Consider the following 27,557-nt stretch of genomic DNA (forward strand, 5'->3'; position numbering starts at 1 on the left):
TGTATTCGAAGCCTTAAAGCTCTTCTTTAGGAGAAATCTTGTTGCTCAACAGCAGTCGGGTGTTATTGCACATGGCTGAGGAACCACATGTCCTTCCAGAAACAGATCACCATTATACCAAGAACAATGGTTATCAAACAGCTCTGTTGACTGCGAGCCGCTGTAGATGTTATGTTAGATTAGATGCCATACTCTCATTTATAGTCCAGAGGGAGCAGGCACAAAACTCGGAACTGTTTTTGTGTGCCGCAAAAGAGAAACTTTCACTGACAGTGTAGCAGTCCGAGCAACATTGACGTGACTAAAACAAACAGAGCTATTGTGAAGCACAGTTGGCTCATTTGACATTCTGATGAAACCATTTTTGGTAAACGGACTCAGCAATCGGAGAAAAGGGAACTACACAAAAGAGGAATTTGTGTCTGTAACGTAAGAAATGTTTAGGTTGGACTTCATGGGAGCAGATTTGGAGAAATGAAGCATTGCATCGCTTGCTCTGCAGTGAATGGGTGCCGTCAGAATGAGAGTCTGATAAAAACATCGCAATAATCCACAGCACTCCACAGCACTGTGTTTGTAAGAAGCAAATATGTTGCAAATAAGACTAAAATATGAGTCTATAATCCATAATAACACTTCTTCCAGTTAAAAAGTGTTCTGGTCTGAATCAGGAGAGAGATCTGCACGGAGAAAACAAGCCAAAAAAGTCCAAAACAACAAAGGTGTGGGTGGACTTTGATGTGAGCGACAACAAGAGATGGGCTTTTTCACTGGAGGAAGTGTTATTATGGATTATAGACCATTTTAGCTAGAAACCACAAGCAAAAATGCCTTAATGCTGGATTTGTCTCATCTTTTGTCTTCTCCAGATGCTAACTGATGGACTGGAGTGCTGTGGATTATTGTGATGTTTTTATCAGCTCTCATTCTGACGGCACCCAGTCACTGCTAAGAAAGTGATGCAATGCTTCATTTCTCTAAATCTAATCTCTACATCTTGGTGTTACTATTTCAAAAGTGCTATTTAAGTCAGCATCTTCATCAGTTAGTCATCTCAAGCGGAAAGTAACAGGAGAGAAAGAGAGAGAGAGAGAGAGAGAGAGAGAGAGAGAGAGGAGGGTAAACACACCTCCCTCTATAAACTGTGGGTTATAGTGTGGTCACATTTCATCAGAAACTGGACACTGAAGCAGCAGCTCATCAAAATGACGAGAGCAAAAATACTGAAGATAGGATACTCTATCAGTCAGTACATAAACTGAGAATTATTTATAATGTTTTATCTGGAATCACACTATAAAAGTGCTAAATGGACAATCCTCTGACAGGAACTTTGTAGACGAGACGATGAAGGCTCTAAGGTATGAGATGGCACACTTCCTTCTTATCAATATCAATATATATTAATATATAAATATTACAATTAAACACCTTCATGCTAATCTTACTCATTATTTGAATATAATATTATATATATATATATATATATATATATATATATATATATATATATATATATATATATATATGTGTGTGTGTGTGTGTGTGTGTGTGTGTGTGTGTATATATATATATATATATATATATATATATATATATTTATTTATTTATTTTATTTTTTAAGTAGCAAACATAAACGAAAAGTTAAAAAAGTTATTTGAAGGTATTAGTTTACTTTATGTATTATATTTACAACTGATTCTATTTGCTGTTGTTTATGCTTTGCAGCTGCATTCACTTGTCAACGTGTGAAGATTATCAACAAATAATCATGTAAAAATGTATGTATATAATATCTATGTAAAGCATTTGTCTGTATATTTTGTAATAATTCAATTGTCGCCTTACCTAATTAATTTGATTAATATTGCTAGACTGTGATTTTATTGGAAATAATTTAAGATAGCATTTAAATATATATTTTTATGTCTGCACTAGCATATAGATGGCCTAAAAGAAGCAGATTAGGAAAACAAAACAAAACTCTTCTTTTTTATTCTGTCTGTCCCGCGGTCTCCGCTCTCCTAATCAAATTATTCAAACAGAAGCCCCGCCCCTTTACTGCATAAATTAACCTCCACTCCTCACTCTCTCACAATTTTCAAACAGAAGCTCCGCCCCTTTCAGCCCCTTCATTGCTTTATTTAAATCTTCGCCCCGCCTCCTTCACGCCTTCATCACTCATCCTTCACAACAAACGTCATCCAGCACCCGAAACTGTCCACATGGTCCGAGGCTCAGTAGATTAAAACACGGATATATGGCTCAAAACATCAACGTTACGTCTCTTATCGGTGCTTTTATCATCTCGTAAACATTCGGCCGAGAAAGAGAAGACGGTTTACCTCAAATGCCCGCGCTTTTTCCCGTGTAAGTAACGTTAGCTCTGGGTTCACAAGCTAACATGTACGTGTTAGCCTCTTGTTTATATTTGACGAAAATATTCGAGTTGTTTATGAATAACTTGACTGCTTACGGTCTAAACGAACGCGTTATGATTTAATGTTATTAATATAAATAGCGTTTGACTTGAATACTGGTGACGGTTAGCATTGAATAAATAATAGCGATTATTATTGATTAATTAATCAGGGATTTTTTTGAAAAATAAAAACATATATGATAAACATTTTGTATGTACATTATATGAAAGACACGTTTTATTCGTTTCAGTGTCTAATTTCGATTTTCATTGTAAAAAAAAATAAAAATCATAAAAGCGTCTGCTAAATGCATAAATATATGACTATATATTTCTAAGGCCTATCCATAACAACATTTATGTAAGTCCATCCATACAGCTCATACACGTCAATTAATGTTTTTATTTTTCTTATTCTTTTTTCATGTAATATATACGTAATTTTAGGTTTATATATATATATATATATATATATATATATATATATACATATATATATATATATATATATATATGTGTGTGTGTGTGTGTGTGTGTGTGTGTGTGTAATTTATTTAAATACAATGTTTTATATAATATATTTAAATTATGCTAAATGTATAAAATACTACAGTTGAAATACCTGAAAATATAAACTAAACTAGGATTAAAAATGCATTATTATATGTAGTTTTTTTTTTCTACTTTGTTGTAGAAATGTTTTGTTGGTGGGCGACGTAAAAACGCAAGCTTTATTGTTATTGTTATGATATTTGGCTACAATTAACAATTGCTTAAAACAATGATTCCATTATGCATTAATATTTAAATATATATGCTTATTTTTAATTTTATATAATGTGTGGAGAGGATGCTATATAATATTATTAGTGTGCATATGCAAATAAAACCTATATACATTTAAAGAAAAGACTTAAAAGTTCAGTTATGTAATAATTGCTCATGCCCTATCATTCACATGAGCTTGCATTTATTTATTTTTTTGCAGTTGTCATAAATAGGTGACCTGCTTTATGCCTGTCAGAGCGTCAGATTACGGATGACTATGAAGGGATCTCAGAATGAACCACGCTTTTCCGTCGAGCTGCTGGAAGGAAGCGCAGCTCTCCGAGATGTGATCGATAAACACATCCGTGATCAAACTCTTGTGAGTATAACAAGGGAATACTGCTTTATTGTGTCTTCTCTCTCTATACCAGAGCATGATGCATGTTGTTTTGTCTTTAGGCACTGAAGAGTGCATTTTTTGTGGCTGACCTGGGGGTGATTGTGCGGCAGCACGTTCGCTGGAGAACCAAAATGGACCAGATTCGGCCTTTTTACACGGTCAGGAGCAACAGCAGCCCTGTGGTCATTGAAATCCTGGCGGCTCTCGGCACGGGCTTTGTTTGTTCAAACAAGGTGAATATATCAAATATAAGTCTCATCTCCTCTCTACTGTGCTCAGTGTCTTAAAATAGCACTCCAGTTGTATTTATAAAATCTATTATTCCTTATATTCATATCTTTGTGTGTGCTTGTCTTTCAGCATGAGCTGGACTTAGTGAAGGGCTTTGGCGTCCCGTCTCAGGACATCGTTCTCGGAGGCTCGTGTAAACAGCTGTCTCTTATCAAACACGCAGCCAAACACAACGTCTCCGTCCTGGTGTGTGATAACGAAGCAGAGCTGAGGAAGATTGCACGATGTCATCCCAAAGCAAAGTGAGCGATTACGAGAGGCTCATCACATTACAGACATCTCACAGTCCTCACATGATATCTGTGTTACGATAACATTACTTGATTGATATGTTTGTCGGTGGATTTGTTTTATCATAGGTGCAATAAAACTCAAAGTGTAGTTCTGCCAAAAATAAATAAATATATATATTTGACTTACAATAAAAATAAAAAAAAATTAAATCAAAATTCTTAGTTTTAATCTCACAATTCTGACTTTTCCACAATAATAAAAGAAAAATGTATCAGTTCTGACATAAAAAGTAGCATTTTTTTTTTTTTTTGGAAAAATCAGAACAGCGTTCCCATGCATCCTACTTATTATATATATATATAAAAGATTGTTGTCTTTCATTCCAGCTGTAGTTAAATGCACAATGTCCTTGAAGTCCTGATAAAATGATCACTGAAAATGCAGAATTGTGGGAAAAAGTCGACAACAAAGAATCATAAACATACAAATTATATTAAAAAAAAGTATAAAAAAAAAGATATTCACATTCGTTCTCTATTCTTCTTTTTTTCCTGGAGTTTGTTTCTAGAATAATATCTGTTATACATATAGATTTGCGAGAATTTTTTATTTTTATTTTCTTATTCTTTAGTGGAAATAAGCTTCAGTTACAAACTAAATAGAGCTTCATAACATAAAACAAATATAAAGGGGAACAAAGAAGCACATTGAAAGCTAAAAGTGCTTTTACTGTCTCAAAGTAGTGTTGTTGCTGATGATGTCATCGGCAGCGGCAGCTCTGATTGGCTGCGTTCGCACTAATGCACTGGATTCGATTGATTTAACCCTCATCTTTATGAACTGGTTTTCTGCAACAGAGTGTTGCTGCTGTTGACCTCGGAGAGCTGTTGCGAGCGCGAGGAGACGCTCATGCCGTTCGGCTCCACGCTGAAGGACTGCAGACATCTGCTGGAGAGAGCCAGAGAGCTCGGTCTGCACGTTACAGGAGTCAAGTGAGTCTTTTAGAAATCACAGTGGCCTCAGAAAGTGTTTAGACATGGTCCTTTATCTAATGTAGGAGTGTGAGTTATAGTATTGTTTTAATAGTGTTGAGTATGTCTCTGATTTAGTAAACACATGAGTACAGCGGTTCAGTAAACAAGAAGATAACATATTGTTTTTACTTTTGTTAACAAAAATAGAAAAAAAAAGCAGCAATGAATCAGTGATTCATTCGTTAAGACAAACACTGGCTTTGTTCAGGAATGAATTAGCCTTTGAGCAAACTGTTTGGATAAATATAACTATGTGATCAATGCTTTTAAAATAATATTGTATTGGAATTTTTTTTATGTAACAACAAAAATGACTTACTGCCACCTACTGGCAGTTCTGGGTAAAAAGAAAATCATAAAAAAAAAAAAAAAAAAAAAAAAAAATATATATATATATAAATAATAATAATAATAATAATAATAATAATAATTATATATATAATTATTATTATTATTATTATTTATTTATTTTTATTTTTTTTAAGTGCAGTGTAAATACTACTCAATGCTGCTTCTGTGCCGATTAAAAAAAAATAGATTTTGTTGATATTGATTCATTTGATTGGTAACAGTCTATAGAGTCTTATTATTCTAATTGAATTTGATTAAATGTAAAGGTTTGACACAAAACATGATGCATAGATCTAACAAGGATATAAAAGGCCTTTATAAAGGTAAAAAAATGCCTCTGGAAATGTGTTGTCGAAAGCACAAATGTCTAACACGAAGCTTTTTGAGCGCTGTTGAGCGGATTCTTACATGGCTCTGATTGGACACTTTACAAAACAATAATAACACTAAAGCCGAAGTCATAATGCAATGCAATCTGTGAATACATATATATAACCTCCCATGTGATTGCATTAGACATTAAAGCTAGTGTCCGTAAAGCTTTTCTGAGAATGAAGGATATTTTTCTATAACTCGTGCACAGTTACGCCAAAGACATTTCTAAAGGAGGTCACTGAGGTGTGTTTTGATTTCACGCTCTGCTCACAGATTCAGCGTTCCCAGTTGTTGTCAGGATGCACAGGCGTTCTCTCGTGCGGTTTGTGACGCCCGCTGTGTTTTCGATATGGGGGTGAGTCAGGGAATGAGTTTAGTGTTTATTTCCCCCTTTTTCAGAAACGTGTTTTAAATGAATCTGCTCTTAGGAGGAGCTTGGCTTTGAGATGAGTGTTCTGGACGTCGGAAGCGGTTTTGACGGAAGTGAGGCGCAGTTAGACGAGGTACTGTATTCTTCTGTGCTTTTTCTAATCTATTTCTTGTATTTTATGTTGTTCCCCTCGCCGTTGAGCTTCTGGTGTTGTTTATGTATGCAGGTGGAACAGATGCTGAAGCCCATGCTGGACGTGTCTTTTCCTCTCTCGACCGGCTTGTCTATCATCGCTGAACCTGGGGTTTATTATGTGTCGTCTGCCTTCACGCTGGCCGTGAATATAATCGCTAAGAAGAGCGTGGCTCGTGATTTCTGTGGTCAAGCACACAGTGAGTACTAGTCAATATTTACATCAGATATTCATGATGCACCATGGGCTATATTTTGATGGAGATATATTTGGATAAGTACTAAATATCTTATGTTGCAATATCGTCCAAATCAAATAGAATCCCTCTGCATGTCTCATAGGTGATGCACTGATCATAAGGTGTTTATTAAACACATGTTTGTGTTTTTCAGACGCACTGTCTGCGAACGACGAGCCTGAGTTTCTCTACTACATGAACGATGGGGTTTATGGGAGTTTTGGCAGTAAGCTGCTGTGTGAAGATTCGATATCAATGCCTTCGGCACACAAGGTGAAGATCTCACTCTTTCCCTTATATTTAATGTGACATTGATGCAATGCATAAACATCAGCGAACATCTAAAGATCATTTTTTGTGTAAAACTAGCATCACATGACATACACAGAACTGTAAAGGTATTCACAGCAACCCGCCAAAATAAAGGTTTAATTTAAAGACAAGTATTTGCCAGAAATGTTCAGCAGAATGCACATATAGCCTACTACTACTAAAAACAAATAAACATTATTTTTTTAAGGAATAATCACACAACATTTCTTCCATGTTTTATTTTTAATAGTAAATCCCTTGTTTACTGAAAAATAAAGTTTGTTTAATTTTCAATAATTAAAAGAGAAATTAAATGAATGGTTTAATGCGTTCATTTGATAACCAGAAAAATGTAAATACACAACAGAATTTCCAAGAGGGAAAACATAGGGCCCTAAACATGTAATTTTTTAAAACTTTTAATAAATTGATTTGAAGTTTTATGATTGTAATTAATTCGTCATGATTTTTTTATTAATACAGTTTAATTTAACCATTAAAAAGGAGTTGAGAAATAAATGGAATTCAGTTAAATTAAAATGGATTAAAATAAATAAATAAATAAAAATGGAATATGGGGGTTAAAAAAACAGAATCTGAAAAAAAAAAAAACGGAATTTGAGGGCTAAAAAAAACGGAATAAAAAAAAAAAAAAACGGAATATGGGGGTTAAAAAAACAGAATCTGAAAAAAAAAAAAACGGAATTTGAGGGGTAAAATAAACTGAATTTGAAAAAAAAAAACGGAATATGGGGGTTAAAAAAACAGAATCTGAAAAAAAAAAAAAAAACGGAATTTGAGGGGTAAAAAAAACTGAATTTGAAAAAATAAAATTGGAATTTGGGGAGTGAAAAAAAACAGACTTTTGGGGGGTAAAAAACCTGAATCTGAAAAAAAAAAAACAGAATTAATAAAAAACAAAATTAGGGGGGTAAAAAAACTGAATAAAAAAAAAAACAATGTAAAAAAAAAAATCAAGATTTTGGTGGGGCACAGAATTTGGGGAAAAAACTGAGTAAAAAAAAAAAAAAAGGAATTTGGAAAAGAAAAAACCTCGAATTTTTTTGGGGAAAAAACTGAATTGTTAAATAGTTAAAGTTGGTCATGTGTAATGTGGGTCTCTTTAGGAGGTGAGCGCAGAAGAGCCGCTGTTCTCCAGCAGTCTGTGGGGTCCGTCTGATGACGATCTGGATCACGTGCTGGAGCGATGTCTGCTTCCGGAGCTCCGTGTCGGAGACTGGCTGCTCTTTAAGAACACAGGGGCCACATTCACTAACGGAGAGGAACACAAACCACCCGTCTTCTACAGCATCACCGAATCTGACTGGTACAGAGTGAATCACAGTGTCACAGGAACCCACTGCATTGGTTCTGGCTCTTAATCCAGTTGTTTTTCCTGCTGCAGGCTACAGGTTCATAACTGCGGCCTCACTTTGGACGTGAGGATGAAGAACCTCTCTCTGGTACTGTGCTGCTCACAACCAAACATATCCCAGGCGTCCGTTTCCACCCCGGCGTGACATAAAGCCACTTATTAATATCATTATCTCGACTAAGCACTTAAGAACCTTGGCTCTTCTGATGAAGCTTCAGCTGCTTTGAAGAAGTTTGGAAAGAAGTGTTATTGACCATGGGTGCCATCAGCTTTAACAGATCTCTACACATATGCATTTAATTATATTGAAGTCAGTTTTATTAATATATACACACATAATATTTCCTCTTACTAAAGGAATCAGTCATGTACCAAGTTATTTATTAAACCTCCAGTCTAGTTTCATGAGATGCTTTTAAAGAAACATGCACTTGTTTTTTGTAGTTTGTGTTATGAACTGGAAAATTGTGATCTTCGTCCAGTTTGAACTGTTAAAGGAATAGTTCAGCGAAACACTGTGACAAAATACAACGGAAACTTTATAAACTGTTGAAATCTTATGCCCAGGATGCACGTTAAAGGGAAGGTTCATCGAAAAAACGCTGAATCTGCTGCTAATGGACCTGACCTCGGGTCATCCGAGTTATAAAAGAGTTTGATTCTTCGTCAGATTTGGAGAAATTGCATCACTTGGTCACTAGTGAATGGGTGCCGTCAGAATGAGAGCTGATTAAAACATCACAATAATCCCCAAGCACTCCAGCTAACATCTGGAGAAGACAAAAACTGAAACAAATCCAGCGTTAAAATGATTTAATCTGTGCATATTTCTCTCCTGATTCAGGCGAGAAAACATTTCTGCTGGAGGAAGCGTAATTAAGTCTAGAGTACTTGTAATAATGACCAGAAATAAAGGTTTGGAGTTAAAAATGTCTTCGATTTTGTGATTATTGTGATGTTATTATTATCAACTCTCATTCTGACGGCACCCATTCACTGCCGAGCATCCATTGCTGAGACACTGATGCAAAGCTTTCAACCTAATCTTTTAACACAAGTGTGCAAATGCAGACAACAGTAAGTGCAAAGATCTGATCCAGTTGTAAATACTTGCATTGCATTGCATTGGTTTCTGCATTTAAATGAAAGAGGACAAGTGCGGTTGCATTTCATAATGCAGTAATGCACAAAATTAGGAAGTGTCTGCCCAAGTGTCTGAGAATGTGTTGAAGACGGCTGGAGCAAGTGCTGCTGGTTGAAGTGAGAGGAAGCTCTTCTGTTGCTCTTTACCTGTGAGATCCAGGTGAAAGCAATACACTGTGCAACAAAGAACAGGAATTGGACGAAAGAAATGTTTGTTCAGTTTCGGAGCATAAACTTACACTGCTACTCAGCAGTTACCTTTTCTTTACAAAGGTTTGTTGTTAATAAAATGTTATTAATGGCCTTGTGGAGTCGTATTTCCTTTTTAATGTCTGCTACAACATTGCATTTACTCACTATCAAACAATGGCTAGAAACAAAAGCAGTGTGTTTTACAAAAAAAAAAAAAAAAAGTTGGTAAGCTAATTGGTTACTGAGTAATGAATCTGAGTTCTTCATAGTATTGAAAATGAAAACTTTTATTTAAAAAAAACTATGTATTTATTCATATATGCAACAAAAAAACATTTAGAGACTAACAAAAGAGTGATGCTTTATGACGACACATTAGTTAATGCATTAACTAACAGTACAACTGTTGCAGTATTTATGAACTGTTGTTAACATTAGTTAATAAAATGTTCATTCATTGTTTGTTTTGGCACAAATCCACACCTGAAACTGTATTAAAGCTGCGGTGGGGAACTTTTGACGCTCGAGCGGTTAATAAACAGAACTGCTTGCGTCTTGCGGAAGAACATCGTAGCCGGAACTACTTCTCTCTGTTTATGTCTATGAAGAATCACAAAGGTACTGGGTTACTCCGCCGCGGTATCCCCGAAGCAATCTAAAATAGTCCGAATATAAACACTTATTATAGGTGCACCCTAGTGATTCAGGACAAGCTAAAAACACGGTTTGGAAAATGGATTCATGGTGTACTCGCTTATTATATACATTTTGAACACAAACAAAGTTACGGAGCGCAGCTCTGATTGGTTGTTTTTTACCGGGAGCGATGGAGTTTCTGTAAATGGCAATAGGACACTGGGAGGAGCCAGAGGAGCTTGATTTTTTTCACAGATTATCTGTCTCATATTCTACTGTCAGGACATAATGACAGGTTTAACAAATATGTAAAAATATATTTTTACAAAAGTACTACTGCAGCTTTAATTTAAACATCAACATTTAAGAAGATAACACTGATAATAAGGTATGCATATTGAACAGAAAATCAGCATATTAGAACGATTTCTGAAGTATGAACTTTAAAGTTTAAATGAACTTTTCCTGATGTATTTTTTCCAGCATCATCCCTCCAGTCTTCAGTGTCACATGATCTTCAGAAATCCCAAACGTTTCGGTTTCTAAGAAATGCTGTTCCTTTAATAGTCAAAGTTTCCACAAAAAAAATATATTTTTGATATTTTTGATTTCTGATGATCATGTGACACTGAAGACTGAAGCTGAAAATTCAGCTTTGCATCACAGAAATAAATTACAGTTTAACAGAGATTCACACAGAAAACAGTTGTTTAAAACTCTAATAATATTTCACAATATTGCTGATTTTACTGTATTTTTTTAATAAACAAATGCAGCAAACATATCAGAAAAATAAAAAAAAGTCCTAATGATTCCAAACTTTGGAACAGTAGTGCATATATATATATATACATAAACAGTTAAAGGTGAAGCTGTGAAGGACTCGTCAGCTCTCAGTTTTAGGAGCCAGAGGCTGCAGGTTTCTGATGTTGTGAAGACGGTAAACCTCCTTCTGCCACAGCGGCGTTCTCCGGGCGGTTAGATGACGGCGTGTGTGTTTTGCCAGGTGGTCGCTCCGCACAAAGCGGCTGTGGCAAACAGGACAGGAGAAGCGCTTCTCTCCTGTGTGAGAGCGCCGATGACGAGACAGTTCATCAGATCTGGCAAACCGGCGTAAACAGCCGTCCCAGCAGCACCTGAACGGCTTCTCACCTGAGAACGGTAAACCAGACTCTCACTTTGTTTCTGCAGGTAATTATTTATTTAACCAGGATAACCTATCTGAGCAAAAAAAAAAAAGAAAAAAAAAAGAAAAAAAAAAAAAAAAAAAATATATATATATATATATATATATATATATATATATATATATATATATATATATATATATATATATATATATATATATGTTTTATTTTTTATTTAATCAGAATAACCTCTAAGCAATCAAAAAAACATTAATATTAATTTATTTAAATGAAATATATATATTTAATTAATAATAATTATAATTAATATAATTAATATAATTGATTAATATAAATAATTAATAATAATTATATATATATATATATATATATATATATATATATATATATATATATATATATATATATATAATTTTTTTTTTCTTTTTGCTCAGAGAGGTTATCCTGAAATTAACTATAATAGTATATCAATGTAACTAAAAGAACAGTCAAGTGGTTCAAAGCTGAGGTATTCAAGCATTAAACGATTTATGTTTTGTTTTTATTGTTTTGATAAAAAGAAATGGAGATTTGTTGTATTTTTCAATCCGCATATATTTATTTATTTTACATTTTATTTACTGTGTTATAAAAAAGTCATAAAACATAAAACCTGCAGAAACCCTGTTTTCAGTCCAAAGTAAAAATCTGCTAAGAAGCACTGATCTAAATCATGCTAACAGTAAAACTAGCGCTTCGCGTGTGTCAGTGTAATAGAAGCCGATATTCTCTGTACCTGTGTGTGTCCTCAGGTGTGCTTTCAGGTGGGAGCTTTTGAAGTACGTCTTCCCACAGTCGGGATGGGTGCAGATGTGATCACGGGGCCGTGATGGGACGGCTCCAGATGCGGCTCTGTTTGCGGACGAGTCTCGGGCCGGAGCCGGAGCGATAGCGGGGAACTTCAAACCCAGTGAAGGTGCTGTGGATGTTAGTTTAGGGGGCAGAATCACCAGGACTGAAGATTCGGCCACGAACAGCACCGACGCCGGAGGAGAGCCGGAGCTCGCTGGCACCGGAAGCATCTGGAAGACTGCAGCAGGGGCTGATGGGAGATCTGCTGGAGGTCTGAGCGGAGCACGGTCGGCGTCTGACGTGTGCCGGATCACGCTGACCGCTTGAGATCTGGCCTCGGGTGAAGACGTGACCTCTGACCCCAGGTGCGGGTCGCTGTCGGGGCTGGACGGTGGAGTCATGCATGACATAACCTGAAAAATACAAGCAGTTCATTATGGGTGAATCTTACTAAAAACATCTTCAGGTCATATTGTGCTAGTATTTTCATGCATGTCTTAGTTTTGAGTTTTGCCCATTTCAGTCACAATCTCAATAGAGAACTGAAATTAAAACTGTATTTATCTTATTACTGTACTACAATTTTACGGCAGATTTACGGCATTTTTACGGCACACAGGTAAAATTACTAATGGACCTCACACTAATAGATGATCAAACTAATAGTTCTCAACATATTCTCTATAGCTGATGAGACAATAGTTGTGTATCTGATTTCTGTTTAAATATGCAATATCATGAATGAGACATCTAATTAAATATGCAATAATTTTCTGTTTATGTTCATCAATGTCACGTTATTTTATTTGTTATTATTATTTTGAATAATTATTTATTCTTATATTTTATGATTTTTTTACTTATATAGAATGCTTATAACATGTCTATATATAAAAAAAATTCAGTTTTAGATATTTTAGTACATCAAGTTTTTATCTATTTGTACACCAAAATTTTAATATATATTTTATTTATATTTTTTATGTCATATATATATACATTTTCTCCACAAATTGGCTATTTTTTCATGACTTCACAAAAGTAGAAATTCAAAATTTAATACTTTTTAACACTATTTTACAACCTTATTATATTATTCATGTAAAAACAATAAGTAATGTTTAATACCTTTCTAAAAATCAAGGCAGTTTTATAAAAATTGTTGCAATGGATGAATCCAGGATGAACGTTTTTTATTATCTTTTTTACCTCTCCATAAATCAGAAAATATATGTTTTGTACATTTTCAACATGTTTTTATGCCTAAATGTTTATATACAAACTCACAGCATTTAAAGATATGATTTGGAAATGAAATCTACATATGTAAATAAATGAATGCAATAAAATAAACACTTTAAAATACATTTTGGATGTGCATTTAAAAAAATGTGCATGCCTTAATTTAAATATGCACAAATTAAATGCAGTGCAAAAACATATGCATCAGTTTAAATGGTGTAGAATTTGAAGTTTGGATTCTGCTGTTGTTTGGGACATGACGTGGATCTGTTTGTGAGCTTGACCTGTGTGCTGGACTGCTGGGGGTCTTCACACACATCAGAGGACGCTCTCTGCTGGAGGTTCATGGACATCAGCGCCTCCACAGCTTCTGAATATCTCCGGCCTGAGTCTGAGCACCTCACAGGCTAAAGCAAATCAAGCACATTTAATTCATGTCAAATACACAATTTATATATAATATATCACAAATATATATATATATATATCACAGGATAGTAGGTATAAAATATATAAATTACAGAAAAAATGTGTTTTATTTTCAATGCTTAAAATGTAGTTTTATTAAATTATTAATAAAATTCATCATCTCAATCAATTGATTAGTTTGTATATTATCTACTATTCATGATTATTATATTTCAATAGCTTTGACCAGTATTGTTCAAAATCTGATTTTTAAAAACGTTTAAAAAATATAATAGGAAACATAACGAAAAGAAGGCATTAATATGAGAAGCATGTTGTTTATGTTTATTTTTTATTAGTAGCAGATCAAATTAAAGTCTTAAATGCATGAATGCAGTTGTTTTTACTTACACATTTAGATCTGGATGCCATTCTGATGCTGCATGATTTCTCTCGGTTATCACTCAGACTGAAGACTCATTATGATCAACTCTGTCTCTGTCTTGGGTTCATTCACATATTTCAGAAAACCGAGCCGCGCCGTCGAGGTCGTGGTTCCGCCTCCAGCCAATCAGCGTCAAAGGTGTGCAGAGCGTGGGCCAATCAGGAGCGCGCGTCGCTGCGTGATCAGCGGCTGATCGGCGCTGTGTGTGCGGATGGTCCACAGACGGTCAGCTGTGTGTTTGACACTGATGTGCGGATATTTAAGATGATCCCTGCTGAACCTGATTCAGCTCGGGCATTTACTCACGTGTTTACTCTTTAGCATTTAGTTAATATGTGCATTCAGTGATTTCAATCTGTATGACCTGTATGTTGTTATTGTTTTTATTGAAGGTTTAGATATTTTGTTTAGCACCTTGGGCAACAGTTGTTGTTTTTAATGGTGCTATATGAATAAAGCTGACATTGACAGTGACATTGACTATTAAAAAGCATCGATTTTCTTCACAACACTGCAATATCTCCGTTATTTCATCATTGCACCATAATATCATTAAAAATAATGTTAAACAAGTGTATATGTATATTTGCTTATATATATATATATATATATATATATATATATATATATATATATATATGTGTGTGTGTGTGTGTGTGTGTGTGTGTGTGTGTGTGTGTGTGTGTGTGTACGTGCTCATTTTATAAACACAAACATAGCTTATATATAGATTCATATATATTTTTATATATAGACATAGGCCTATACATATATATTCAGATTTGTATTTATATATAATATAACATCTACATATCTTTTTAATATATTTAACATATTTTGTATATTATTTTATACATTTAAACACACACACACACACACACATATATATATATATATATATATATAGAGAGAGAGAGAGAGAGAGAGAGAGAGAGAGAGAGTACATTTTATTTGACACACACTGGAAGTTAGAAATCACACACACACACACACACACACACACACACACACACACACACACCTGAACAGATTGACATCATTAACTCAATAAAGGAGAACAGTGCATGAGAAAAACAAAGTCCAAACTGAAGGCAATGACATTAGTAAGTTGTTAAATAAGTTACCAAACAGACAGTCTGTCAGGGATGTTAGTTCTCCCTCTTGTGCATGATCTGCACAAACCATGTTCCTGATAATATTTTATGATACTGTTAAACGACCCTGGCTTCCCTCTCCAGCATTAGCGGGTCATCTGAGGCCTGGATTCCTACACTCAACCTTTGGCCTAGATTTGTATGAGTGCATGAGCTTGTGTAAACCCCACCGAGGCCACAACATGCTCATGCACTTCACACGATTCAACCTCAGTTACTTTGGTGAACTGGTGATCTTACAGTTTATGACCACACAAACAAGTTAAGCAAAGGGTACAGATGTTAAAAAGCATTAAATAAATGCTACACACTGTGAACGTAACCTGCTATTAGAATCTTAACTTTCCGTGTTTTCGCTGTTATACACTAGGGGGCGCTATTACACATCTTCTGAAAGAGCACTGAATCTCTGGATCAAAAACAATATGAGATTATGAGAAATGAGAAACTAAAACAGCTATGTAAATATCATTTGCATGCACTTTATAACCTGCAATAATTTAACACACAAGTTTAAGTATAAATGTATGTATTTAGTTTGATTTGGTGATGCTAAATCATATATATTTTTAATAAGACCAGTTCATTTAGATGTTACTGTTTTTAGGTTACAATTTAGTTTTCAGTGTTGCACAATAATCAATCATAAACCGACCAATCAGAAGCGTCAGAAGTGCATTTCATCCTGAAGCTGTCGGCTATTTTTAGCTCTCTGAATCTTTCCTGTTTGCAGATTCTTATCTGAGCACAAAGTGCACTAAACTCAAGCCCCCACATGCTTCCCAGAATAGAATCTGACGTGTTTACAGAAAGTCACTCTTTAACTCTCTAAACAAAGTTTTGGTTAAAAATAACATCAGCCTGTATTTCTACACTGACCGTGACACGGATATTTCATTTCATTAAAGCTAGAATCTTCATATTACCTGTAATCAAGGAACACAACAAATAAATATAATAATACATTTATTTGTTGTTTATTTATTTGACAGGGACGATGCATGTTAATGAACATTTGTATGTTAACCACATAGCTTTACAAAATAAGGAAAAGACCCTTGGTCTGTTATAATTTCATTTTTCCCTTTTCCACAAAGACTGATTGACCATGAATGTGTCCAGATAATTAATGTACAATATGTGACACATATTAACAGCCGTTTGTCCTGGTGTCCTCTACACAAGACCTGTATGAAAATTACGCCCTAAATGTCAAATAAATGATAATTACAAAATATCATCATATTTCCCTAAGAGTGCTGAATTTGATTATTGCATATCAGTCAATATTTAAAGACCAAGGAGAAAGTGTGTTTACGATCAAACCTCTAAACAGTTGATATCTCTAAAAAGCCCTGAATGTGCTCTGTACAGGATTTAACACTCAGAGAGATCCAGTGAAATATAACGTCCTTCACACAGGACAGAAGTCTAGAGACACAAAGAGGACTGGTTTAAAACTAGAGCTGCTCCTGACTAGATTTTGTTCATTTAAAGGGGAGATAACACACACAGTTTCGTCAGATTTGCATCACTTGCTCTGCAGTGAATGGGTGCCGTCAGAATGAGAGTCCAAACAGCTGAACAGTGAGGCATCAGGCAAATGTCATGTAGAAGGCAAAACCTGCCCCCTTCTGGGCATTATATGCACAATTACCCTAGAGAATGCAATTTATGCAAAGAGAATGGTCTAACTTTGTATTATATAAAAATAATAATTTGGTGTTTTATGAAATATGATAAAAAATTAAGACATTTTGAATTGATTGCTACCGAACATCACTTTACAGAATGTATGTGTACATACGGTGAGTGGACCAATGATACACTCAAATAAATAAATAAATAATAATGATAATTAAATGCACAATAACCAGGTTTATATGTTTAGCATGAATAGATTTGAGACAATTGAATATTGCTTGTTCCATACATATTTTTAATGTTAACACTTTTTTTTAACTAAAATAATTTCAATTGCTTTCACCATTAACATTTTTTCTGATTCTAAGCCATTTGAATGAATGCATTAAAAATATGATTATATTAATATATGCAAATATTAATAAAGTTAATAAAAAACTATGGCATTATTATTATGATTTTTTTATGAGAATTCACTCATGTATTACTGTATAAGTCTGTTCATGGTAAAACTGTAATTTGAAACGGATGGCAATTTTAAATGCAGCTCAAATGCATTTATCTTAAATTTATGCCTATGTTATTTTTAGTGCACTAGTGAAAATGCAATGTGGAGAGAATATACATCATTACTCATCGTGGCTTATACAATACTCAGGTGCAGGTTCATGCAATATTTACAATAGAACAACAGAAGAGACATTATCTTGAATTAAGAAAGGTTCAACTGATCTTAATTTGCCAATATTATTAGCATCAGGGCATTTACTTGCACCTATAAAGCATTTCTCGATGAATACAATTTATTTATGCAATGTACAGTTACAGGTGGGAAAGGCATGACGTCATTGCTTTATTCCTATGCGCCGCAAAGCATCATGTCTAAGAAGCTAAATCCAGTACTAGATGTTTTTCCCTCAGAAATATGAGATGCCTGATAACTCAAGCATGGGCTTTATATCAACTCAAACTGTAAATCAACCATTGAAGAGCTTTGTATCAGGACTGAGCGCAGATATTAATGCTGCAACAACAGCCGTGTATTTACTACAATGACACACACAACACATGGAAGGCGACTGGTGAGACCCGCCCCTTTATCCCTCCCAGCCAATCCGCTTCACTGACACATACTCGCTCTCGACCAATCAGCATCACCGTCTCACTTGCATCCTCCCCAACAGACCCAAAGACGCTTTAACAGAGTTAAGATGGCGGCTTGTGGATAAAGAGGTTGTGCATTTCAGCTCCTCGGTGTCTTTCGGTAAAGAAAACACATATTTTAAAACCATACCCGTGAAGACGAGAGAAAAGCCCCCATCGGAATAATTTACCCGATGACGTCCATTCACTTCGTGGTTCACCCGTTACCCGGGACCGAAGAGCAGCTAAATGACAGGTATTTGTGAGAAAGAAGCGGTTTGCAATTTGTTTTGAGCTTGAAGTGCATTCAGAGGTCGTTAATAAAACATTTAGAGTATTTTACAGCTGCTCAATGTTAAACATACGGGTCTAAAAATACCGAGGCCCGTCTGACTGGAGACACAATGCGGGTTGGGGGATGGGGAGCCGAAAAGAGAGGGAAATGCGATAAATTAAAGCTTTTTCACACCACACATTGACTTTTATTTCTAGTTTACGATTTACTTATTATATTTAACTCGTGTTTTTTATGATACGCCGATTGAACGCGAAGATAATTGATGAATAAAAATCCCCTCAGGTTAGCCGGTTAGCCGTTAGCACTGCGCTAGCTCATCTGTTTAACCTGTTAACTGCCAACTGGCCCCTCGGTGGGCCGCCTACGTTTACTTCACTATATTACAACTAAATCCTAATCTAATCATGACAAATTACATATCGTTTGAAGGGTCTAAGACTCCTAAATAGATATTTTACAAATCTTTTTTGTAAGAAAAAAACATTTAGGAAAAGTAATAGATTAATTTATGACAAGAGTGCACCTCTTAAACCTACATCATAACCGGAGTTATTACCTTTGTCAAAAAAACAAAACAAAAAAATTAGTCTTTGCTGCCTTTTTCTCTATCTCACTTTAGAAATCATCAAAAAAAATTGTCACTTAAAGTTAAAAATCTCGAAATTCATCCTTTAGAAACCCATTTTAAATTCAAACATTGCTTTACCATTCCCTTTACTATGACCAAATGGAAAAGAAAAAGAGAAGGTAAAAACTACTTGCATTGACTTGTACCTGGACTTTAAATTGGACTGAAAAACTTTTTTTGGTCGTTATAGGGTTCTGCATTCACACTGGTGTTTTTAGGAAAACAAACTGCTTGCAAATAGTAATAATAATAATTGTACTTAATATTATGCCCAAGATAATGCAATATATATACTATAATGCAGCTGGACTGTAAATTAAAATAAAAGTCTATAATTTAATAATATCATTATATCTAGTTGAATCTGTTTTCATGAGAATATTTGTTATTTTTATTAAAATTACAATACTTGTGTATCAACAAGCAAAGTTTTTTTTTTGTGTGAAAAACTTAGTGAATTTTTTTTTTAGATTGTGTATAGATTGGATTCTGTAATGAGATATATATATATATATATATGTACTGTTCTTTAGTATAAATAGTTCCATTCAGACAATTAATAGTACAGATAACAAACACTTCATGGAAATGTTGCATTATAAAACTAAAATGTGTTGTGAAAAGTGTTTGTCACTATGCAACAAAAGGTAATCATTTCCAACAAAGGAAAAAAACATGCCTTGCATCAAGACTAAATCCAATTTTGAGGCATTTTGTTCGGACACCTATTGTCCAACACATTATCATGTTATTGCATTTCTTACCATTATGGCTAGGTTGTCGTGTTTATTGCTATTTGTCATCCCCTCACCGATTTATATACTTGCACTAGTCATTAACATTTCAGCGTGTACATGGAGACCTCCATCCTTCACTGTCCACTGATTTGTCCTGCAATAATGAGCCTTGACTTGAAGGCTTTTCTGCTGCGCTGACAGGAAACGAGAGCCCTTTCTGCACACGTGTCCCCTTCATACTAGATTCAGCATGATCTCCGTCGCTTAGACTGCTGCGGTGCATGGATATTATCTTGTGCACATTGCAGTACGATGTCGCTGATCTTGGGCTTTTTATTCTGTATCATAACATGCATGCATTGAAAAACTTGTTTGTGCATGTGTAGAGTTGCTGTGGCAATATTTTATGCTTAATGCCCAATTTATGCCAGTATAATATGCTTGTGCAATAGGACTGCACAATTAATCAAATTTCTAATCGTGATTACAATTATGGATGCCACAATTGTTATCGTTTTAAGTCCATTTGTGTTACTCTACACGCTTAAGAGCTATTTTTCTTTCTACATGTTATCTTTAGGGTTTTTCCAGTATAACGTGTTAATACCATTAATATTTATACCTTTTATAATTAAAGAAGAAACCAATCTTATGTATATTTGACATTTGAGGCTTACTACCATAGAAAAGGACTTAAAGCTTTTCCATTAGTGTTTTCAGCTTGTTTATTTTCATATAAAAATATGGCATGCAGTTGCATCAAACAATGGTATAAACATCATTCAAAGTAATAAGTGATAATCGTAATTAATAATCACAATTGCAATTTTCAAGGGAATAATCGACTATTATGTTTTTTGACATAATCGTGCAGCCCTACTGTGTGTAATACGTTATGGTATTGTGGGAGAACATAGTCATGTTGATTTAGGTTTGTTTTTAAAGTACTTAGACGAAGGTTTTTCCAGGAGCTGCTTTCAGGACATTACTCTTGTTTTCATACTTCTTGAGTGCATCTACAGACGTCTTTTACAGAGAGGAACTGCTCAGTGGCTCAGTATTGATTGCTTTGAAATGTGACGAGAATCTGAAGACCTTATTGGATAGTTTTAGATGTCTATGTAATGATAAAAAAAAAACGACTTATGGTTCGTAATAGGGATGTCAACGATTAATCGATGATCGATTAATTGTCGATAAGAGATGCAATCGATTAAGGCTGTCGATGGTCGGTTAACCCATTCAATGTTGGGCTGCGTGCGGCTCGTGCGCACTCAACACGTGCGAGCGGCTGTGAGTGACGGTGACGATATATAAAAGCATCATCATTCATTCACAATGTACAAATTAAGCTTTTAATGTGATTTAAACTTTAAAGTACATTAAAATAGAAACAACATAAAAGTTCTTCAACATTAAAAGCAATAGAAATGTAGTTACTAATCATTTCATCAGATAACTGTTTTATATCGTGCGCTTTGCAGGGCTGCGGGACACAGTGACAGGACAGGTAGTCTATTCATTCCTACAACTTGTTAATTCATTCCTACGAATTATTAATGTGGCAATTGTCCATGTTTCATTAATTTTGTTCCCTAAATAACCCATGATTTAAGTGAAATAAGGGAACAAATTAATAAATCGAACGAATTCTTAATTCATGAAATCTTTAATTTCCCTTCCCATGTTTACCACAGTAAGAGATGCGAAAACAGTTATTAAAAGCGAAAGATAATAAAATAAACCTGGGAAATTAGAGGGTTAGACTATGAAGATTTAGGAAAAGAAACAATGCCTAAATATAGCTACTGAATTTGTGGAAATTCGTGACCAACCGGCAAACCAGAACAAAGCCGCGTAAATGAAGACTATGGGGTCCAAAAGCATGGTCGCGATCTAACATTTTCCAGTTAACCTATTATTCCTCTAATAAACAAAGCTTTTATACCACACTTGTCATAATCAGATCTTATAATTTCTAAATAAATAATTGCTGGATTCAAAACAGCGATTACTAGGCGCTGTGACCGACACATTCCTGGAGCATTCACTGCTGTCACTAAACGGTGACGCCGAGCATCGTTCACAAGTTTCTGCATGGACCTGACTAGGGCACAGGTTCTAAGCCCTGGGACAAAATGGGATGCTTTAAGGAAAATTTATAGCCTACTAAGTAATAGGCCCAACATAAAAATAACAATTTGTTTTCATGTTTTTTTTTTTATTTTTATTTTTAAATAGGCTATGCGAAATATATCCGACTTAAATAATTAAGATTAACGGATTTAAAACAGAAGTGTGGGCGCTCCATAAGTTCACAAAAAAAAAAAAAAAAAAAAAAAGGATGACAACGCATTCTGTTTGTTTGCTTTATTTTACAGGAGCACAAATCTTCTGTTTTTATTGTGAGTGTGCACAAATGAAAGTAAACACTTTTGCGGAAAATATATATATTTTTTAATGTCTCAGCTGTTTCGATCGCCCCGGAGCCTGCTGCACACGTATATTCTAGCGATTCAAACTTACATCGCAGTCTATTCATTATCAAAATAAAATAGTCAACTAAACATTAAAAGGTTACATTGGTCAGTTTAAATAGACCATGGTATACCGGTCCACTCTGCTGTTATGCCAAGGACGTTTTTGCTCATATGAAGAGGATCATCTTTTCCGTCTATATGCGAATGCGTGTTAAGTACAAGCCTAGTTTACATTATAAATAATAGTTTAACATTCAAATACATTGCGAATATGGAAACATTTCGATTTGTGCCGAATGAGACATGAGCAATAACCGCTCGCTCATCCTCGTCTGCACGCATGCACTGTCACGATCTAATGCGCTGTATGCCGGATTTTTAAAAATCTGACATTTTCTAGGACAGAATCCAGCAGGATCAAATTAATGTGAGCAACAGTGTTTTGGTGCAGCAGCGCCGATGTAGTTCACTTAATGTGCAGCGCAGTCACACGCGCTCCACATTTCGGATAATTTTATTTTAAATACAATAATGTCAGTTGAAAACATTGCAATTGTGCTTTAAAATACAACAACGAGAACCACAAAACCATTTAAAGAGGCGCGTTCAGCGTTCTCCGTGCGGGATTGGAAACTGTCAACAAAGTAAAATGACCTCAAAAGTATGGCGCGCTCTCTTCATTTTATCAAATGATCATAATCGCATCTATTCATTTTATAATCCTGCTACTAGCATTTTATTCAGACTAAAACCTCTTTAATTCAAGTGAGAATTCGTGTTTTGTGTGTGTGTGTGTGTGTGGCTTTTGCACATCCTGTCATACCGCTGACTGCGTGCCTGCAATAGACACATTTTGCAGTATTATGGTTAACGATTAATCGATTAATTGATCGTTAATTTAAACGACGATCGATCATGGAAATAATCGAAATTTGACATCCCTAGTTCGTAAACACCATGGTGTTTGTGTTGTAAATGTGTTCAGAAGTTGTCTCATTCGCTTATCGTTGTTCAGATGATGCTGTAGGTATGTTGCTGTACTAGTGTACCAAGTATGCCAAGCTTAACATCGGCTCTGTACCAAAACCTAGGGAGCTGCCTACTAAGTGAGCATCCTACCTAAAATAAAACCTAATAAGGGAGTTATTTGGAATGCTCCTACACAACAAGTGCATGGCAGTGTACTAGGTTTTGGTATGCATCCATTTTTACAGTTTTACAGCTGGTTTATGACACACTTTATATCCAAGGAGAGCTTGAAGGACTAAAGTTGGCCAACATCTGAGAGAATCTTTTTTTCTTCAGTCAATTTGGACCCGTTTGCGCACTGCTATAAGCTAACGTCTTTCTTCATAAATCTCTGTCTGCTGTGCATCTGCATCTACTCCTGTCCACACCACATGGCCTTCAGAGTGTTTTATTTGTCCATGGTGCACTCACACCCAAGGTTTCCTGGTGGAAATTATATGCATTTGTTTTTATGTCTGACTGTTTTGACTTAAATCTCTTTTTTTTCATACAGAGTCATTGGTTTATAGTTTGTCTTAAGGGTGGAATATCAAAAAACATTTGTAATAGATAGAAGATTTCCAGAAGTGCCTTTGTCCATTTTTTTCCCTTTCACTGTGGCTCATACTACATTTCATCTTATTTTATTATTACTTGAGTTTTATGATTATTGTATCCTCATAAACTTCTTTCAAGGCGTGATTATTTACAAGGGATGCATTGTTAAAAATTCTTATTGGACTCTGCACAAATATGCTTTGTTTTTACCTATTCTAAATGGGATAGTTCACCCAAAAATGAAAATTAGCCCATGATTTACTCAAGAATAAAGATTTACTGTTAATATAGACCTTCTGAAGGTATTATTTATATATATATATATATATATATATATATATATATATGTATATAATATAATTTTTTTTTTTTTTTTTTTTACGTTTATAAACCATAATCTCCATCTTCCACTATGGAAGGAACTATCCCTCGGTAATTGATTTAGCAAATAAACAATTTAATTTAATGATAAATTCTAAAATCATTACATTAAGTGAAAAAACATTACAAATGTTGATGACTTGGGAGTCATTTGTTTGTGGACTTAAGCTTGACCTCTGGTTTTATTTGAACATCCAGTATTTGGATAGATTCAGTTCTGTTTTTGAAATTGCATTTTCCATATGCATTATGGGTATATATTAAACTAGTGTTTAAACATGACAGGAATCGGTTGATTTTATTCTGCCAAGGTTTTGGTTCAGAGGTGGAGGCCATTGCTCAAGCCAATATAAATGATGACTCTCTACATTCAGCTGTGCCTTTGATAATGTAGCAAGAACATTATTATTTTAGACACTGATTAATCCTACTTTCTGTGGATGTTGAGTGTTTTGTGAGACCAATGCATCACATGCCTTTATTGTTTCTTACAGACTCCGTGAAGTGTCAGAAAAGCTCAACAAATACAACTGTAACAGGTATGTTTTACCAAGCGTTTGCATTTTAAGCCCAGTGGTTTTAGAGCACTTTCCACATCAATGAAGTATTGAGTTTTGTGAAAACACTCGGCTAACATTTCTCTGTCCACACGCCAGTCATCCACACCTTATTCCATTGGAGCAGGCCAAACTTAAGCAGTGTGTGGTTGGACCAAATCATGCTGGATTTCTCCTTGAGGTAACATTTATTATGCAGCTTTGTTACTTTATATCATGCATTGCTTTAGGATTTTTGGCTTGCATTTAATTCAGTGTAATTTCCATAAAACTGAACTAAACAGTGACTAATCAGGTTCACTATGAACTGTTGCATATAAAAATACAATGCACATTTTCTATTTCTGCTTTTGTGTTGCATTGGGGGGAAAAAAGCATGCATGTTAGTAATGACACAACAACGAATATATAATGACCTTTTTTTGTTCTAATTAACCAAGAGCAATGCAGAAACGACATGTTCTTTTGTTTCAGGATGGACGTATCTGCAGGATAAGCTTTGCTGTCCAGCCCGACCGACTGGAGCTCGGCAAGCCTGATGGCAATGATGGGTGAGAAATTAATACCCCTGATAGATGCATGGAAAATGCATGTATGAGCTGGCATGCAAAATAACTCTAGATCTGCCTCTTCTGGTTATGACTTCTCTGGGTTTATGTTAATTCTGTTTAAAGTGTGCTGACTTTTCACCTTATATGATTAGAGGTCGTTTTGTGGGCTTTGGTCTGAAATCATACTTAACAATGCATTTTTTTTGCTATTCTAACAGACATTTTATTTTTATATTAGAATAGCATAAAAAGACTCAAATATTAACACTATATATGATGCAGTAATTATTGCATAGATGTAGCCTTACAGTTGCATGCAAAAAATGCACTTGTATTATATTTTTAGTGATGGGAATTTAATGAAGTGGTTCGTATGAAAGCAACGCAGAACGTTTTATAAAGGTGTGGCCAGCTTTTTTCGTCTGGTTTTATCAGCAGTGCTGTTTTAGTACTGAAGTGGTGAAAAACCAAAATAAGCATGCAATCATGTAACAACACCAGCTTATAGATGCTTCGATATTTGGTGGTACAGGTTATTAATTGTAGACACAAAAATATATTGCAAATGCTTCTGAGTATGAAAAGAGCGTTTATTGAAAATAAACAGCAAAAACATCCTCTTATGTTCACGATGACCGCTTTGAAGTGGTTTGTTTGTGCGTTTTTGCTTGAACTGAGCAAGGGGCTTTATGCTTCTATTTGTTTTTGGGATTGAAGCCAACAGTGCAAATCTCCTTTTCTGAACTGCAAGCAATGCACAGTGTTTGTTTATGTCCAAAATATTTAGCGGGCATGATGGCACATGATTTAGGGGAAATCTTTAGCAGTTCCCTGCCAGCCTTTCCTTCAGCTTTTGCCTGAGGAATGAGCTGCAGTCCGTTCTGATTCCCAAGGGTGTTGCCAATGTTAGTCGCCCCATGGTACAAGAGGCCGATTGGCTCTGTGATGCTCCCACATGTGGGACTATAGGTTTGTAACTGATCTCCCATCTTTTGTTTCCAGTTCAAAGTTGAGCAGTGTCTCAGGGGCAGGAAGGAGCTCCAGGCCAGGCAGGACTAGTGATCCGCCCTGGTTCCTGTCTGGTTCTGACACACTGGGCAGACTGGCAGGCAACACCCTTGGGTAAGTTGTGCCAGGGCTATCAGAAATGCAGCCATCAGGTAACGTCAGCAGGCAAACATGCAGTGCTGCCTTTGGTATAAGAAACCTTTTTAAAGACTATTTTGCTGTTTTGTTTGCATGCATTAAAATCCCCACCTGAAAATATTCACACAACAAGCCCATTTCTAAAAACATGCGTTTATTTTATGTGGGAGATGCTCAGTTACTAAGAAGAAATTAAACCCATTACATTAGAGCTGTGCAGTGTATCAAAAAAATTGTATCGACTAGATTCAATGATCATTAGGATAATAACAAAATATTGTTTGTGAATCATTTTCAAATGAACAAATATAAAATAGATTGCAATAAACAGCCATGTTTATGTATCATATAGTTATTTTATAATAATAGATATATAATCTTTGTGTTTGTAATGAAATGCAACATTTCTACTTTATGCATATGCATGCATGCATTCATGTGAGGTGAAGAAGTTGGCTGTCAGATGGGATGTTTTTGGCTGTATTCTGATCCTGACAGTCGCTGTGTCTGACAGGAGCCGCTGGAGTTCAGGAGTTAATGGAGGCAGCAGTGGAGGCGGAGCCAGCAGTGGTGGAGGCGCAGGAGGAGGCAGTGGGAGCAGTGGAGGCGCTGGTGGAGCCACAGGAGGAGGAGGATCTTCAGGTCGATCCTCCACAGCAGCCCGTGATTCACGCAGACAGACCCGTGTGATCCGCACTGGCAGAGATCGAGGCTCTGGGCTGCTGGGCAGTCAGCCACAGCCCGTAATTCCAGCCTCCGTCATCCCAGAGGAGCTCATCTCTCAGGTAACACTCGCTTCATGGGCCTCTTCCACATTCCTGATTTCTACCGTTTAAGTTGGATGTGCTGGCCTCGTAAGTTACA

The 27,557-nt window shown here is 35.4% G+C and overlaps 3 protein-coding genes across 13 annotated transcripts in view; 2 read left to right on the top strand and 1 right to left on the bottom strand.

Moving 5' to 3' along the window:
* The first annotated feature begins 1,154 nt into the window (after positions 1-1,154).
* Positions 1,155-9,809, top strand: LOC128030316 (antizyme inhibitor 1). Of its 3 annotated transcripts, XM_052617832.1 has the most exons (12): positions 1,155-1,361; positions 1,729-1,781; positions 3,411-3,569; positions 3,650-3,823; positions 3,951-4,123; positions 4,973-5,107; positions 6,149-6,230; positions 6,304-6,378; positions 6,472-6,637; positions 6,831-6,949; positions 8,116-8,315; positions 8,394-9,809. In XM_052617832.1, the coding sequence occupies exons 3-12, from the start codon at positions 3,462-3,464 to the stop codon at positions 8,506-8,508; spliced, it is 1,347 nt and encodes a 448-aa protein (XP_052473792.1). In that variant the 5' UTR covers positions 1,155-1,361; positions 1,729-1,781; positions 3,411-3,461; the 3' UTR covers positions 8,509-9,809. The 3 variants fall into 3 exon arrangements, with proteins under 3 accessions (XP_052473792.1, XP_052473793.1, XP_052473791.1); XM_052617833.1 differs by lacking the exon at positions 1,729-1,781; XM_052617831.1 differs by lacking the exons at positions 1,155-1,361; positions 1,729-1,781 and adding an exon at positions 2,131-2,370.
* Positions 9,810-9,964: 155 nt separating this feature from the next.
* klf10 (Kruppel-like factor 10) lies at positions 9,965-14,522 on the bottom strand. Its single transcript, XM_052617834.1, has 4 exons — positions 14,375-14,522; positions 13,840-13,962; positions 12,258-12,726; positions 9,965-11,486 (listed from the first exon to the last, which is right to left on the bottom strand). Exons 1-4 carry the CDS (start codon positions 14,393-14,395, stop codon positions 11,221-11,223), a joined length of 879 nt encoding a protein of 292 aa, XP_052473794.1. The 5' UTR covers positions 14,396-14,522; the 3' UTR covers positions 9,965-11,220.
* Positions 14,523-18,375: 3,853 nt separating this feature from the next.
* Positions 18,376-27,557, top strand: part of LOC128030319 (E3 ubiquitin-protein ligase UBR5) — a 46,164-nt gene continuing 36,982 nt past the window's right edge. For 4 of the 9 annotated variants that reach the window (XM_052617838.1, XM_052617840.1, XM_052617841.1 and 1 more), the window contains exons 1-6: positions 18,398-18,605; positions 24,934-24,978; positions 25,096-25,177; positions 25,471-25,547; positions 26,550-26,669; positions 27,208-27,478. In XM_052617838.1, the coding sequence (XP_052473798.1) occupies positions 18,544-18,605; positions 24,934-24,978; positions 25,096-25,177; positions 25,471-25,547; positions 26,550-26,669; positions 27,208-27,478 (657 nt within the window). In that variant the 5' untranslated portion in view covers positions 18,398-18,543. Of the gene's footprint in view, positions 18,606-24,933; positions 24,979-25,095; positions 25,178-25,470; positions 25,548-26,549; positions 26,670-27,207; positions 27,479-27,557 lie in introns of all 9 variants that reach the window. The other 5 variants (XM_052617836.1, XM_052617837.1, XM_052617839.1 and 2 more) reach the window with 3 other exon arrangements.

Source organism: Carassius gibelio, chromosome A16 (genome assembly GCF_023724105.1).
Source record: "Carassius gibelio isolate Cgi1373 ecotype wild population from Czech Republic chromosome A16, carGib1.2-hapl.c, whole genome shotgun sequence".
Lineage (NCBI taxonomy): Eukaryota > Metazoa > Chordata > Actinopteri > Cypriniformes > Cyprinidae > Carassius > Carassius gibelio.

Coding starts and splice junctions, on each gene's coding strand:
- LOC128030316 (XM_052617832.1), top strand. CDS start 3,462: ATGACTATGAAGGGATCTCAGAATGAACCACGCTTTTCCGTCGAGCTG. Junction 5,108..6,148: donor CTGCACGTTACAGGAGTCAA/GTGAGTCTTTTA, acceptor CTCTGCTCACAG/ATTCAGCGTTCCCAGTTGTT. Junction 6,231..6,303: donor GCTGTGTTTTCGATATGGGG/GTGAGTCAGGGA, acceptor ATCTGCTCTTAG/GAGGAGCTTGGCTTTGAGAT.
- klf10 (XM_052617834.1), bottom strand. CDS start 14,395: ATGGCATCCAGATCTAAATGT. Junction 12,727..13,839: donor CCCAGCAGTCCAGCACACAG/GTCAAGCTCACA, acceptor TGTATTTTTCAG/GTTATGTCATGCATGACTCC. Junction 11,487..12,257: donor ACACCTGAGGACACACACAG/GTACAGAGAATA, acceptor TACCGTTCTCAG/GTGAGAAGCCGTTCAGGTGC.